This window comes from Salvia splendens, chromosome 13, assembly GCF_004379255.2.
Source record: "Salvia splendens isolate huo1 chromosome 13, SspV2, whole genome shotgun sequence".
Taxonomy (NCBI): domain Eukaryota; kingdom Viridiplantae; phylum Streptophyta; class Magnoliopsida; order Lamiales; family Lamiaceae; genus Salvia; species Salvia splendens.
In genome coordinates, this window is record NC_056044.1 from 30,509,622 (window position 1) to 30,524,021 (window position 14,400).

The following is a 14,400-nucleotide window of genomic DNA, read 5'->3' on the forward strand; positions in this document are numbered from 1 at the left end:
TATTGGAATCAAGAAAATAAAGTATTGACATCAAACACATACCGATTGAAACAGATCTAGTACATCTTGCATATCTGCAAATTATGAAATCAAAAGTTAAACCAGAAATATAATACGAGAAAAAACCTCACAAGCAATTAGCAAAGAAACTCACGTGTAGCAAAGGTTATTAGTAAGAGACTGTAGAGCATCGGCTGAAAACTTATTCTCATCCCACAAGACATGGTAGTGAGCAGGACGGCTCGTTCCCTGTGATTTCATAGAATTGCAAATGTAAGAGCACAGAATAATAATACAAGATATATAAATTTAAGACAAGGCATATGACGGAACCTGAATCCCAGCATGACTGCAAAGGTAGAAGTCAAATTCAGTGGGATGGCAGATCTTGGAATCAACAACAGTACCTACAATATTCATAAGAAAATATATCAGGGGACTCCAGCCACCAAATAAAAGGAAAAAAAAGCAACGAATCACATAAAAACTGTACCAGGCAAAATATTGCCGCTTCTGTCAACTGAATGCTTGTCGTGATGGTTATTAGCAAAGAGACGAGTGTGATGACGTTTTTGAACCACCACAAAGGTAACAGTAGGCTGATAGTTTGGCTCCAAAGATGCACATGCCTGAATGAGTATGAACATCATTACAGAATTTGTATTAATTATCAAAGTGTAGATCTATTCCAAGTGACAAAACCAAAGTAGGAATCATTACCTTACGTATGGCATCAAGTTCGTAAAGCAGAACTTGATAGAACTGTCCCTCACTTACTCCATCCCTACACATGAATTAATCTATGAGATGTCGAGGAGGAAGCAGCAGCAGAAAATCGCACCTAAAAAGTAAAAGTTGGATGAAGGCATTACCTATAGAAGATTATACGCTGAGGTTTCTGGCCTGTTGCTTTGCGGAATGAAATTAGCAGTTCCCTGATTTACAGAAGTATGACATCTTAGACATATAGTTGTTTGCATATACTGTGTAATAGACAGCTTATCAAAATATAATGAAAAAAGAGTTTGAAAACTAAATCATTAACATACTTTATCATGCCACCGTGCATAGTCCCCCTTTGTGGGTCGTGCCAAGTTTTGTACAGGTCCTGAATTAGCTCCTGCCTATGGGCTTGTGCACAAACCAAGCCAGCATATTTAGTGACCTCAGGCCAATCTTGAGAAGCCACAACCTGAAACAATGTCAAGAAAGTATAAAGCTATAAATAAAAGCATGCACAAAGGATACGATACATCTATCCATAAAGAAAAAGAACTTACAGCAGCAATTGATGGGCTAGAATCCTCGCCGGGATGTGGATGTGTAACATCCGCACCAAAAATAATTGTAGGTTGGTCGCTCACAAGCGGTATACGCCTGGAAATTGCATCAACCAGAACAGTGTTCCTACCACCAACTTTGACATTTATCTTAAGAGAAACATTGGCAAGATATTGTTTGCTCATCCTGTAAACATGCTTCTGTAGACAACATTGAGAGACAATACCCAGATCTGTCTCACATATACGCTTTAGATCACCTAAAAGAAATAAGATATCAAATTATCAGGTCTACATATTGCATGAAAAGTAGAAACCTAAGATAATTCCTTAAAAATCTAAATATATACTTCTATTGATAAGATTTTTACATATTTGAGGAATTAATTATCCAGTACCGTATAGAGAGCCATTATTGTCCGGTAATATAACAATTAGCAAGTCAAGCTCCTTATTATGTGGCTGCAGCTTAGTCATCACATCATGAAACCTAGCTTTCAAAACTCTTTCCACCTGATCAGGGCGACCACTCAAGACAGGTAGGACAGGTTGAGGATTAAATGCCTACAAGTAAATAAATAAAATTAGAAACAGCAATCAGGTTAACAGCAGAGGGAACGGGGTATATTAAAAACTGTCTCTACCATGCCAGAAGTTGTGCACATCTGTGCAAGCTCATGACAGAAGCTATGTGCCACACTGTCTTGAACATTTCGGGCAAAGTTGATGCAGATCCAATTGTTAACAACACCGCCATTAACCATCCTCTGCATGTTGGCAATCAATTGCAATTGTTAAATCCAATTATAACAAGAGCCTTATTAATTCAAAATGCCATGAATAAATATTAAGCAATGTCCCAGCAGGAACACCCAACGTGAACCCACCCACCCACAATGCCCAATGTACTTTAGGCATGCCAAGCGGGCAGCAAATAGTGAAACATCAACCACATAAACTAAAGGAAAGTTAAACCATTTGTACTTTATTTTTACATGATGCCTCGATTCTAAAAAGAAGATTATAGTAATACTTTTTCCCATTGAAAATCCCAAATAGTAAAAATTAAGAATGAAGCAATTTACCTTATTCATCATATTCCACTGCCCAACTTGAGGAAGACAGTCCTTCTCCCTACCAGAATCATGATATTTGAGCTGTAACAGGATCACATAACATTAAAAGTGTTCATGAAATAAAAAGGATATATGTAAAAAAGTTCAAAAATATAATATTTTCATTACCCAGGGTGCAGGTAGGACACGAGCCTCAACCTGTGCCAACGTGTTACTAATGTTGATTCCAAACTCTTTTGCATAAGGGTCATTAGCATAGGCGTTATGTTTAACAGTCTGTACAAATGGCAAACGTAAGAGAGAATGAGAAAGAGGTCATTGGCTTAGATCCATAGCATCACACAGAACAATGAACACAAAACAGAAACTGATGAGTCAAGTGTCCTAAACAAAGTGCATTTCTGTAAAAAAAAAACAAGATTATTTTGCATCAGCAATAAAAAAATAACTAAAGCAACAGAGATAAACGACATGACCAACCTGAAGAATGTCCTTTTCTCTATCCTGAGGACGCTGGCATGTCACTTTAAGTAGTGCAGTGATCTGTCTCTCATTTAACCTCTTGGAGTATCTCTGGCCCTGAACTATCTTGCATACCTATATGACAAAACTATAAATTCAACATTCTTTTATATTTCATGAAAAATAATAGTGAGTCAAAAAAAAGACAGACCTCCATGGGCAAGTAGTTTGGCCTCTGGGTATTTCCTACTTGGAGACAAGGCCATTGGGTGTGCTGAATGACGAATCCATAGGTCTCTTGGAAGTATTCCACCACAGATTTCATTGTACCCCTTTCGTCCACCGGAAATCTGACACCACCAGATTTAGCTTAGATTTAACAAAAATCAAACCATCTCCACTAAATACTAGTAGTATAAAGAACAAACATGTATGTAATGAACTCAATGCACATCAATCTTCAAAAAGTGAAAAGAAATAGAGCATGTAATAATATTATAATAACAAAAGGAATTTGATCCTCACGTTAGCTCACGAGTTGCCTGTGATGTCAAACCAGAGATACGGTATTTCCTTCGCATGTTTCCACGATGAGTAACCTCCACCTTTACTCCTCTAAGGGCTTTCTTGATCTGTCAAAATAATTTTTATTAAGGCACTAAAAGTATAATGGTAAACGATGGAAGTCATCAATGAAGTATAATATCCAAAGTTCCAAACACATAAACTGGAAAATCATATGGTCATACCCAAGCTATCATTTATTTAAGCAATATCCAAGTAGCAAAAGAATATATTCAGTAAAACTGAAGATTCAAAACCAACCTTGACACGGTCAGCATCAGACAATGGTCTAGCTGATACGTCCCTATTCAGAAGCTGCGCAACAAAATCGATAACTGGGAGTGGCTCGATGAATGCAGTGGACGACATATCTGTCAAGAGGATAAGAATCAGAGTAAATATTACACTCCTGCTACTAGAATAAACAAATATTTAATAGAATAACAAATTCTGCATCAGATCAAGAATGCTAACCGATATTCAGTGATAGGCCCATCTGAGTAGGACGAATGCTCTGGTAAAATCCACGCCAACTTTCAAGTCCTTCACCCAGAGGTTGCCTTTGGCCTAACCTAGGGTCATAGAAAGAACGTCCAACCGGGGTATACCTAAAGCAAAGAACAATCAGCACAGGGGGTGTATAAGGAAGTAAGGAACTGAAAATGAAAAGAGAGCAGATGAGAAAAAAAGAACATACGAACTAGTGGGAAGTTCACGAAGTACAATGTCCAAAACTTGAAGAGCCTCTTGCGGCGCATCAGCTTGTCTACCCTGTAAAAACATTCCTAGATGGTGCAAGTCAGCTCGCGCAGCAAACTTAATGACCACCTTGAATTCTCGTTCTCGCCTACAATCCTCAGAATATAATGACAAAGTTATGTTCGAAGCAAAACATCTAACACCTAAAAAAATACGAGATCACAAAATATTAAAGAGTGTCTAAATGATGGGAGACAAAAACCTGGTGCCACCAGGAGCATCTTCTTCATCCAGAAGTGTTATTTTGAATTCTTTAGAAACAAAAGGTAATGGTCCAGCAGTGTACAGGCTCTTTCTTCCATCATAGGCAGGAAGCCTACGACCCAGATGTGATTCCTGATATGAGGTAACTAACTGCTTCATCACGGCACGATTAACTCCACGGGATGTAACTTCAGGAGTTATTGAGACCTTTGACCAAATAGAAGAAGGATGGGTCAGTTGATAAAGTAATGGAAGAGAGCTTAAATAGCAGAGAAATTAATTAATTTCATGTGAACAACTCACGTCATATTGATGCAAATCCTTGTCTGGAAGCTCCGCAAAGAAATGATTGGCTTTCACCACACACCTTGTCCCATAGTTACCTTTGCCAGGTCTCAACGGAAATCTCAGAGATTTGCTTGAAGCTGGTTGCATATCTCGACCGGGTGCCACCTCTTGCTGGATAGAGAGATCCTGGATCTGCTCAGTTACTTCTGAACCTTGCGGAGGATCAGGTGCCTGTGTAGAGGAGCTTGCCCCTGGAAATGTCTCAACAGGCCTCCCATAAGAAGCAGGCTTAGTCATCACAGCTTGATGTGGTGATTGAGTAGCTTGGTGCAGCTCGGGCGCTGGTGGACGAGATGGACCACCAGCAGAAGGTGCCTCTCGGCCACCTACGAATGCGCCTCGGCGGGGCGCACCTCCTCGGCCATACTGCTGACCACCACGACCTTGACCATGCTGATACTCAGGAGGTCCACCATAATACTGCTGAGGAGCTGTTCTGCCACCGCCACGGCCACTGTAGGCCCCACGTTGGGGTGCCCAGCCTCTTCCCCCACCTTGATATCCCCCTTGCTGTTGTGTCTGTTGTAGCTGTGGCTGTGGTTGTTGTTGAGCAGGTGGGTGCTGAGCACCACCACGCCCTGCACCTTCCTGAGACTCCGAGCTCTCACCACCAGGAAGTTCGGTTCTCCTCTTTCTTGCCATGGTAGAAACAACTGTAAAAATTAAAGCATCACAATTATAAGTTTATATCAACCACAACCAGAATCTAACACTGAGTAAAAATAATCATGATATAAGTATATACTTAAAAGGAAAACGCTCTCCAGCATTCCCCCTCAGATAATAACATATGAACACAACTAGATCATCTTTAATATTATCTTAACAGTTCTTCAAGTAAGTACTTGGCTTGTCACCAAGTTGAAAACAAAAAGTGAGCAGTTCCAACTAGTTAGCAGCGTGTAAAATTCCAGATATGCAAAACATAAAGAGACTGCGTAGAACACACCATAACATATTTCAAAACTTCTAGCAATACAAGTTCGAACTATTCCTGAAAGCAACGATCATCACGAAAGTCACCAAAAATACAATCGAAATCCAGCATGCATAGGCTTTGCTTTAGCTTACAGAGACATATATAATACGGTTGAGAATGACAAACACTATACAAAACAGTGCTACCCTGCTAAAAGTTCAGAGACCTAGGTCTAAGTGGAGAATTCAAAAGCGAGCTATACCTCAAACAGGAAAAACAAATAAGCTTCAACTCACTTAAAAACTTATGAAAACAGTGAAAACTGAGACTAGAAGAACCCTAAAAAGTCTTCTAAAACAAAATTTGCGGCTCGGAATTTCGGATGATCTAAAATTTTCTTCGAGAAAGAGAAAACACGCCAAAAACAACTAGAACATTCGAAAATCGAACGGAATCAGATCATCAATGGTGAAATAAACCCTAGAGATAACACAGCAAAGAGAGATACATGGTGAAGCAGCAGCAACTGCAAACAAAGGGGGTAAAACCCCAGATCCAACTAGATCCACCAAAAACAACACCAAACGACGGAATCAAAACCCCAGCAAAATTTGCAACAGGCTTTTTCATCGACAAACACAAAAATCATCTGCTACACTCACCTTTAGACTTACAAAACGGCACGGAAAAAGCTTCAGCTCTCACAAACAGCGACGAAGCAGGCACAGGGCAACAACAACTGTATATATATAGAGAGAGGGTGTGTGTGTACGATTAGAGAGAGAGTGGAGAAAAAGTAAGGGATAAAAAAGGCAAATAAGGTGTGGGGTTGCTTGTTGGAAATTGGCGCTAGCGTTTGACGGAATTACGTAAATGCCACTCGCTTGGTCTCTTTGGAAATGACGACTCAGTCCCTAGATATCCGTTTTTTTGGACTGGAGCTCAATGACATGATGACGTGTAATGAGAATGGCGTTGACTGCTTTTCAGTAGATGATGTGGCATCCGACGTGGAGGATCTGGAGATGGTGACTGGTGGGAACGACAGCGTGGAAAGTGATATCATTTGTGACCCCAAATGATTATTGTAATTAAATTCTCAACCTCAGCCAAAAAATATAAATTCGATTATAGGCTCTTAAGTTTTTGATACTTTAATTTGATAACTCTTAGTTTCAATTTGCTTAGGCTTAAAACCAACCCAGCCATATTTAAAACTTCAAATCATGCAACTTACTTTTATAGTTATCGCGCTAGTATTTCATTCAAATTTCAAATTATGTAATATCGTCTAAAATTTATTTTAACGTGCTAGAACCGAATTGCATCGCAAATTTCGCAGTATAGTCCAATTTTAGTATGCGCAGGCAATGACTTGCAAATGTGTTTAGACATTATTAAGAATAATAAATAATTAAATTTTATTGTAAATATCTCAACCTAAGGATAGTTGTACAAACGAATCCAATAGTGTAACTTTTGCTATAAAATATCCGTCAAAAAGATCCAACCATCAATGTTTTGGTGTAAATTGAATGTACATTATGACAAATATGTGTGCCTTATTTTTTAACTTCAAATCTCAAATCATACTATAACTTATTTTTAGTAACGGTCATGCTAACATTTCATTCAAAATTCAAAATTGTACAATACCGCCTAAACCCACAATAATGCGTTGGAATCGAACCGCACCGCTGATTTCGCACTCCATTCCAATTTTGGTATGCGCTGGCGATGGCCTGTAAAGGTGTTTATGACGTCATTGAATAATAATAGTAAATAAGTAAATTTCAAAACATGTAATTAATTTTATTTCTTGTTTTAGCATTCTATTAAAATACCTCAACCTCGGGGTAGGTGTATCCAGCGGTGTAATTTTTACATTATAGTATCTAGCAAATAAATCTGACCATCAATATTTTGGTGTAAACTGAATGTAAATTATGACAAATATGTGTGGCTTATTTTTAAACTTCAAATCTCAAATCATACTATAACTTATTTTTAGCAACGGTCATGCTAACATTTCATTCAAATTTCAAAATTGTACAATACCGCCTAAGCCCACAATAATGCGTTGGAATCGAACCGCACCGCTGATTCCGCACTCCATTCTAATTTTGGCATGCGCAGGCGATGGCCTGTAAAAGTGGTTATGACATCATTGAATAATAATAGTAAATAAGTAAATTTCAAAACATATAATTAATTTTATTTTCTTGTTTTAGCATTCTATTAAAATACCTCAACCTCAGGGTAGGTGTACAGACGTATCCGGCAGTATAATTTTTACATTATAGTATCTAGCAAATAAATCCGACCATCAATGCTTTGGTGTAAACTGAATGTAAATTATGACAAAACCATGTGGCTTATTTTTAAACTTCAAATCTCAAACCATATACGTAACTTATTATTAGCAATTGTCACGCTAGCATTTCATTCAAATTTCAAATCATTCAGTACGACCTAAAACCCACAATAATGCATTGGGATCAAACCGCACAACAGATTCCGCACTACATTCCAATTTTGGTATGCCCTGGCGATGGCATGTAAAGGTGTTTATGACGTTATTGAAGAACAATAGTAAATAAGTAAATTTCAAAATATGCAATTAATTTTATTTTCCTGTTTTAGCGTTTTATTGAAAATATCTCAACCTGGGGTAGTTGTACAGATGTATCCAACTATATAATTTTTGCTTTAAGATATCTAGTGAAAAAATTCGACCATCAATATTCTGGTATAAGTACATTAAGACAAACCTATTTGGCTTTTCAACTCGGAGTGAACTCTTTTAATATAAAATTTCATTTAAATTGATAAAGGTGGTTAACCACTCTATTACTGGACCAATAAACCGCAGATTCTTTTTTAACCCGATATAATGTGTTATAGTATTGTTTGGGAATTTGATTGGGATAATTCAAGGTTGGATTCAATAAGTCGTTTCAACCTATTTAGAATTAAGTACTTTTTTATGAGATACTACTTCACAATATATAGGGCTATAAATAGATAACATATCAAATCAAATATGAAAATAACTCTTCCTCGTGCCTAAAATAATATTCTTATAACTATCATATAATTACATATACTACAATCAAATGAATGACTGCAAAATGAATATATAGTCAGATGCTAACAAAAATAATTTGAAGTAATAATTACACATATTGACTAATAAATTATGAATGGTGCATCTAAGACCATCCACAATAGGAATAGCCCAGCATTAGCCCAGCCATAGCCTAGCCACTGACACATCATCAGCACTAAAAATCCTCCTACCACATCATCAAAACAAGCAAATAGCCCAGCAATAATCCAGCAATAGCCTAGCCACATAATATCCACATCACTATTAACAAATACTCCCTCCGTCCCGGGCTACTCGCTCCTTTCCTTTTCGGCACGGAGATTAAGGAATGAGTGTATAGGAAAGTAAAAAATGACGGATGTAGGTGAAAATTTTTACTAAAAATGGAAAGAGTGCAAGTAACTTGGGACGCCCAAAAAGGAAATAAGTGCGAGTAGCTTGGGACGGAGGGAGTATATACAAAATGAAATAATTAACAATCACACAATATACGAAATTTAATTTACGAGACATATACGGGAAAAGTTTAATAATAATATTAAAATTTAAAAAGTACAATAATTAAAAAAAATACATTAATTTTAAAAAAAAATACAATAATAAAAAGGAGTGCCAATTCACTCATCGTCTCCGTCGTCGCCGCCTCCGTCGCTGTCGCCACCATCGCTCTCCCTCCGTGCCGCCTCCAACTCGTCCTGCAGGCTCATGAGCAAGGTTTGAAGCACGCTCTTCTCCACGGGATCCGTCGCCACCCGCCATTCGGCCATCGTCTTGATCAACTGAGCGCGCGTTTGGGCGCGAGCGAAGAATTTGAGATCCTCGGTGGATTGGCCAAGGGGGGATGCCGACTGGACCTCCTAGGAAGCCCCGGCGTTCTCCCTCGCCTCCCGCTGAGCGCGCTTGCGCCCCATCGGGCGAGGTCGGCCACCGACCGAACGCGGCATGGAGAACTCCTGCGTCGTCTCGGGGAGGTCGTGGGAACCACCGCTGCTGCCGCTGAAATCGCCGGTGTAGTTCAGTCGTTGCTTCTTCGGCCAGCCAGAGTCGACACCTACTCGGAACTTCTCGGACTCGCTCAGCACAAGATAACAGTTACAGTAGGTGAAGTCCTTGTATACCCCCTTCAGTGGGAAGGCTTTCTCAGCTATTCTCCTGCAGTCCTCCTCCGTTTGGCCACTGCTCATCATGCGGAGTGCGTTGGTGTACAAACCCGAAAATCGGGAGACCGCACCCCTGATTCGGTTCCAGGCCTTCCGACAATCCTCCCCGTTGCGTGGCCTCCCCTCCGGGCAAAATCTCTGGTAGGCTGCTGCTATCTTGCCCCACATGTTGACGATCCTCTGCTCGTTCGAAACGAGAGGATAGTCGCAAACACTCACCCACGCCTTGCAGAGCGCGACGTTCTCCTCGTCCGTCCACCTCCTTCGTACTTCCTCCTCACCCGGCTGCGACGACTCGCCGACCTTCTTCTTGCCCTTCTTCTTTGGGGCGCCACGCCCCCGCTCTGCCCCCCCTTCAACGAGAGTTTCCGAAGCTCCGGGAGTATCAAACACCAAGTCATCTTAGGAGAAACTATCAAACCCCAAGGGCGTTTGGGTCGATGTGTGCGATGAACCAGTCGAAAAATCTAAACTAGGGCGATAGACATCCCCCGCCGTCGCCGGGGACCCCCCAAGAGTCCACTGTGTAGCCTGTACAACCCCCGGAGTCCCCAGTGTCGGCGGTACCCCCCCGGGCATCATCTGCATCCCGGGTGCCCATCCCGTTGGTGCCCACCCCGGTATCGCCGGAAACCCCCCGGCGGACTCCCCCCCGTTGGCATCCCGGAAAACATCTGCTGCCACGGGTACATGTTGTAGTACCCAGGCATCTGACCCCATCCACTTCCCACGGGGATCGACGGAGTTTGTGACCCGCTACTCCCGGAACTAGGCTCGTTGTTGAGATCCATTTCCCTTGTTGATCTTGTACAGAAATTAAGATAGAGAGAGTACTCGTTAAAACAAGTGGTGCGGATGAAAATGATGAGCAAAGCGCGTATATATAGTGTTTCGAAAAAAAAAATTAAATTTCGCGCTAGGCGGTGTGCTGGGCGATCCGGGCGCTGCAATAGCGCCGAGTGGACCGCCCAGCGCCACGCGACCGCCCAGCGCTGCGCGGTTTCTCTCTCAATTCGCCCGCTGGGCGACTGCAATAGACCGCCCAGCGAACCGCCCAGCGCCGGCGGTCGGCTGGGCGGCATTGTGGATGGTCTAACTAGTTTAAAATGCTCAATAGTGAATTGATTAATATAGTCGAACACTTTAACAGTTAAAATGCATGATAATTGTTTTATGCTTGGTAAACTTTTTATTACTGAATTTGGCAATAATATATTGATTAACCGTACATACATAATATAGATCGTTTTATTGTTTAGCTTTAAATGAATATTAATTGATTATTTAAACAGTCGACTAGCAGTATTAAATACCCATAAATTACAATAATTATTTAACTTTGATCTTGAGAGACAACTATACATCCACAATAAGACAGACTTATTAAGAGTATCCTTAACCCCGGCCAGGATTTAGGTTCCAAGTTCTCTCCACGTCATCATTTCCCTAAATTTGAGTCTCAGGCCACAACTGCTCTAACCATGCAGGCCCCAACCTGTGCCCCAACTAATAAATTGCACTATTCACAACGTCAAGTCATTTTACTCGTAAGTGCAATACGTTGAACAATTCAAACCGGGAAAGTACATTGTCCAGTATAAATTAAAATTACAAATCCTAGGCAAAGCAAATTAAAAATCATAGAAAATAAAAATACAAGTCATGCATTTTTAAAAAAAAGGATAAAACTACTACTACTTCATTTGTGCGCGAAGGTAGGCGATCATCTCACGGTGCAATTCGAGATCGAACTCCGACATTGTCGAGGTATCCCTCGATGTCAACTCCGTCAGCTGGCTCATCCGCCATGTAATACTCATCTCCGACATAGAGTCAGAGATCTTATCCAGAGACTGGTTGGGCGGCGGTGGCGGCATAGCGAAGTAGCTCGCAGTTGCCTTCCCCTTCGCTTTCCTCTTTGTCGTCTTTGTTCCCATCGGACGGCTTTGAGTGCTAGGGGATGAGAGGAAGATGTCGTTGTATGTCACGTTGAGGTCGATCGCCGGAGCTCCTTCGCTCGAAGAGTAGTTTCCGGCAGCGGAAACTTTGGTTCTCTTCAGCGCCCCACTTGTTGTCGGTTCTGCCCCACCTGTGTACTTCGGGCTCTTCTCGACAATCTTCCAAACGTCGAAGTACTTGAAGTGCTTCGACCCTTCAGCGAAGAACTCCGCCCTGGCCTTCTCCACGAGGTCCAGCTTGTTGTGCCGCTCGGCCACATCCGAATTACCTTGGTCCACTTGCCATTCCACTTGTTCATCTCCTTCTGGACCCGACTCTAATGCTTGCGTAGCTTCACGTAGCTACTCTCGAACGACCCTCTAGGACAACCGGCGTTGTACTTCTCTGCAATCAGCTCCTAGAACACTTTGTCGCTCTGTTGGTTGCCGATGATAGGATCCTCGGAGACGTCGATGAAGTTTTTGGCCAGCCACAATGTCTCCTGCGGACTATACTTCTTCGGCCCCTCATTATCCGCAACCTTGCCCTTGCCCCTCCCTATAGCGGGCTCCATATCACTGATTTCGTACTCATCAGTGCTAACTGGGGATGTTATTTCCATGTTGGTAAGCAACCCCGGACTAGGCGTTGCATTAGGGTCGGGCGACGGCGGCACGTACCAGTTGTTGGTGTTGACAAAATCGCCCATCTGTCGTTGATCGCTGTTAAACAAATCCATAGAAGCCGAAAATATTGTAATACAAGAGGATTGAAATTGAGAAAGTGTGTGGAAATGGTGCACAAATGGAGTATATATAGGCAATAAAATGAAAAAAAAAATTAAAATGTTGGGGACTTGCGGCCCGGCCTGGAAGACATCCAATGTCGGGCCGAGACTCATCCCTGAGGCACGGGCACGGTTTAACGCTTGCAGGCCGGACCCTGGGCGCGTCCCTGGGCCGCGACTGAGTTCCCAGGACCGGCCTGGGCCGCAAATTCATCACCTCCATCGCGCGGGGCCGCGGGCTGGGACCCAGGTACGGTTTGGCCCGCGGCGTTAAGGATGCTCTAACTAATCAAGAAACATCTACCAATTAAATTGTATTTTACAATATTTATTTATAAGAAATAATCAAAGGGATATTGCCATTGGAGTATTATTTTAAAATGTCGTTTTCACTATACAACTATGTAGTAGTCACTAAATAAAAACTATAATATCACTATTCACGAAATAATAAACAATAGCAATATAATTATTTCTGTACCGGTTGTATCGATGTTGTATCGATGAGGGTAATAATTGGAAACACCAAATCTATTAATGGATTTTGTGGATTTGTTCCTTTCATTTTGGAGTCTACTGTTTTTTTCATTTTTTATTTTCTCTAGAAGTTTCTCTGTTTTGATATGTGGTAATACTCTAGTATTTTTTGGACAAAAGAGTGACTATATGATCAAAAGGAATATGGACGCATATGATTCTTTCTCGAGGAAACTATATTATAAAATTTTATAAAAAGTGACTAATCAATTGAGCCCACAACATGCTGGCCATTTAGGTTAAAAATTACACTACAACATTTTTAGGATTTATCCGAAGTTTGTAGAGTAACCCTAATAATTCATCAAATCTGCAGGGCTAGAATTGAATTTTGATTATAGCTTATCTAGCTTACAAATTAAGTAAGATTAATCTAAAATTCGACGAACTTACTCAATTGATATTCCCAAAAAGAAAAGAAAGTGTGGGGCAAGAATTAGGACACTGATAAAAAAAAAAGGAAGTACTATAAATTTAGGCCAAATCACAATTCTCATTCTACATTCTTTTAGTAGTACTAGTTATTGTTGATTCCGATTGTTAACTCTAGTAATTATTGAAAGAGGTAGATCTTTTTTCGTTCGAGTTTCGTCAATTTCGACCTAATATAATTTGAGCTACTTTTAATTTTTTTGTCAGAAATACCCTTCAGACCATAAAGAGCAATTTAGTTTATTTATTTTATCTTCTTCATTAAAATTTTAATTCCCCTGTTTATTTTTTTCATAATTTTCGAGTTGTGCGGCGGCAGAGTGGGTTTTACATGCAAATCAGGGGCGGGGGTGGTGAGATTGCCGTCGTAGTTGAAAGAGGAATTGCTTAATCGATGGACGTATTTTGAGTTCAGAAAATCAAAGACGTTATTGAACGAGATGTTCAAGAATCCCAGATTAACTAACAACGAAATATCAACTAGGAAATTACCGGTAAAAGGATCGATCGAAATATCCAAGTAGTTCAAGGATAAGATCAGAAATCGGCTTTAAACTACCCGAAATATTATAACCGAATATGTCGAGGGTTTTGAGATTAGTTAGGTTGTTGAACAGTTAAGAAGAAATAAAGATAAATTAAATATTTCAATGGAGAAGGGAGAGTAAATAGACTAAATTGTTCTTAATGGTCTTGAGAGTGTTTTTGTCCTTAAAAAAATTGAAATAATAAAAAAGTAGCTTAAATGGAGTATTAACAATGTTGCAAATAGCGGGCTATCAATTTTAGCGGAGTCCTCCCGAAAAAGCTATAGCGGCTATAGTG

General features: G+C 40.5%; 1 protein-coding gene across 2 annotated transcripts in view; it reads right to left on the reverse strand.

Moving 5' to 3' along the window:
- The window catches only part of LOC121762127 (protein argonaute 1-like), a 55,018-nt gene extending 48,610 nt beyond the window's left edge, over positions 1 to 6,408 (reverse strand). The window contains exons 1-21 of one of the 2 annotated variants that reach the window (XM_042157906.1): positions 6,275 to 6,408; positions 4,649 to 5,346; positions 4,344 to 4,552; positions 4,080 to 4,229; positions 3,857 to 3,990; positions 3,644 to 3,753; positions 3,344 to 3,450; positions 3,030 to 3,168; positions 2,837 to 2,953; positions 2,525 to 2,632; positions 2,366 to 2,437; positions 1,925 to 2,047; positions 1,679 to 1,844; positions 1,281 to 1,540; positions 1,050 to 1,192; positions 873 to 935; positions 721 to 784; positions 494 to 629; positions 334 to 407; positions 155 to 249; positions 43 to 74 (exon numbers count right to left, since the gene is read on the reverse strand). In XM_042157906.1, the coding sequence (XP_042013840.1) occupies positions 43 to 74; positions 155 to 249; positions 334 to 407; positions 494 to 629; positions 721 to 784; positions 873 to 935; positions 1,050 to 1,192; positions 1,281 to 1,540; positions 1,679 to 1,844; positions 1,925 to 2,047; positions 2,366 to 2,437; positions 2,525 to 2,632; positions 2,837 to 2,953; positions 3,030 to 3,168; positions 3,344 to 3,450; positions 3,644 to 3,753; positions 3,857 to 3,990; positions 4,080 to 4,229; positions 4,344 to 4,552; positions 4,649 to 5,335 (2,989 nt within the window). In that variant the 5' untranslated portion in view covers positions 5,336 to 5,346; positions 6,275 to 6,408. The remainder of the gene's footprint in view (positions 1 to 42; positions 75 to 154; positions 250 to 333; positions 408 to 493; positions 630 to 720; positions 785 to 872; positions 936 to 1,049; positions 1,193 to 1,280; positions 1,541 to 1,678; positions 1,845 to 1,924; positions 2,048 to 2,365; positions 2,438 to 2,524; positions 2,633 to 2,836; positions 2,954 to 3,029; positions 3,169 to 3,343; positions 3,451 to 3,643; positions 3,754 to 3,856; positions 3,991 to 4,079; positions 4,230 to 4,343; positions 4,553 to 4,648; positions 5,347 to 6,274) is intronic. The other variant, XM_042157907.1, reaches the window with a different exon arrangement.
- Between the last annotated feature and the right edge of the window lie 7,992 nt (positions 6,409 to 14,400).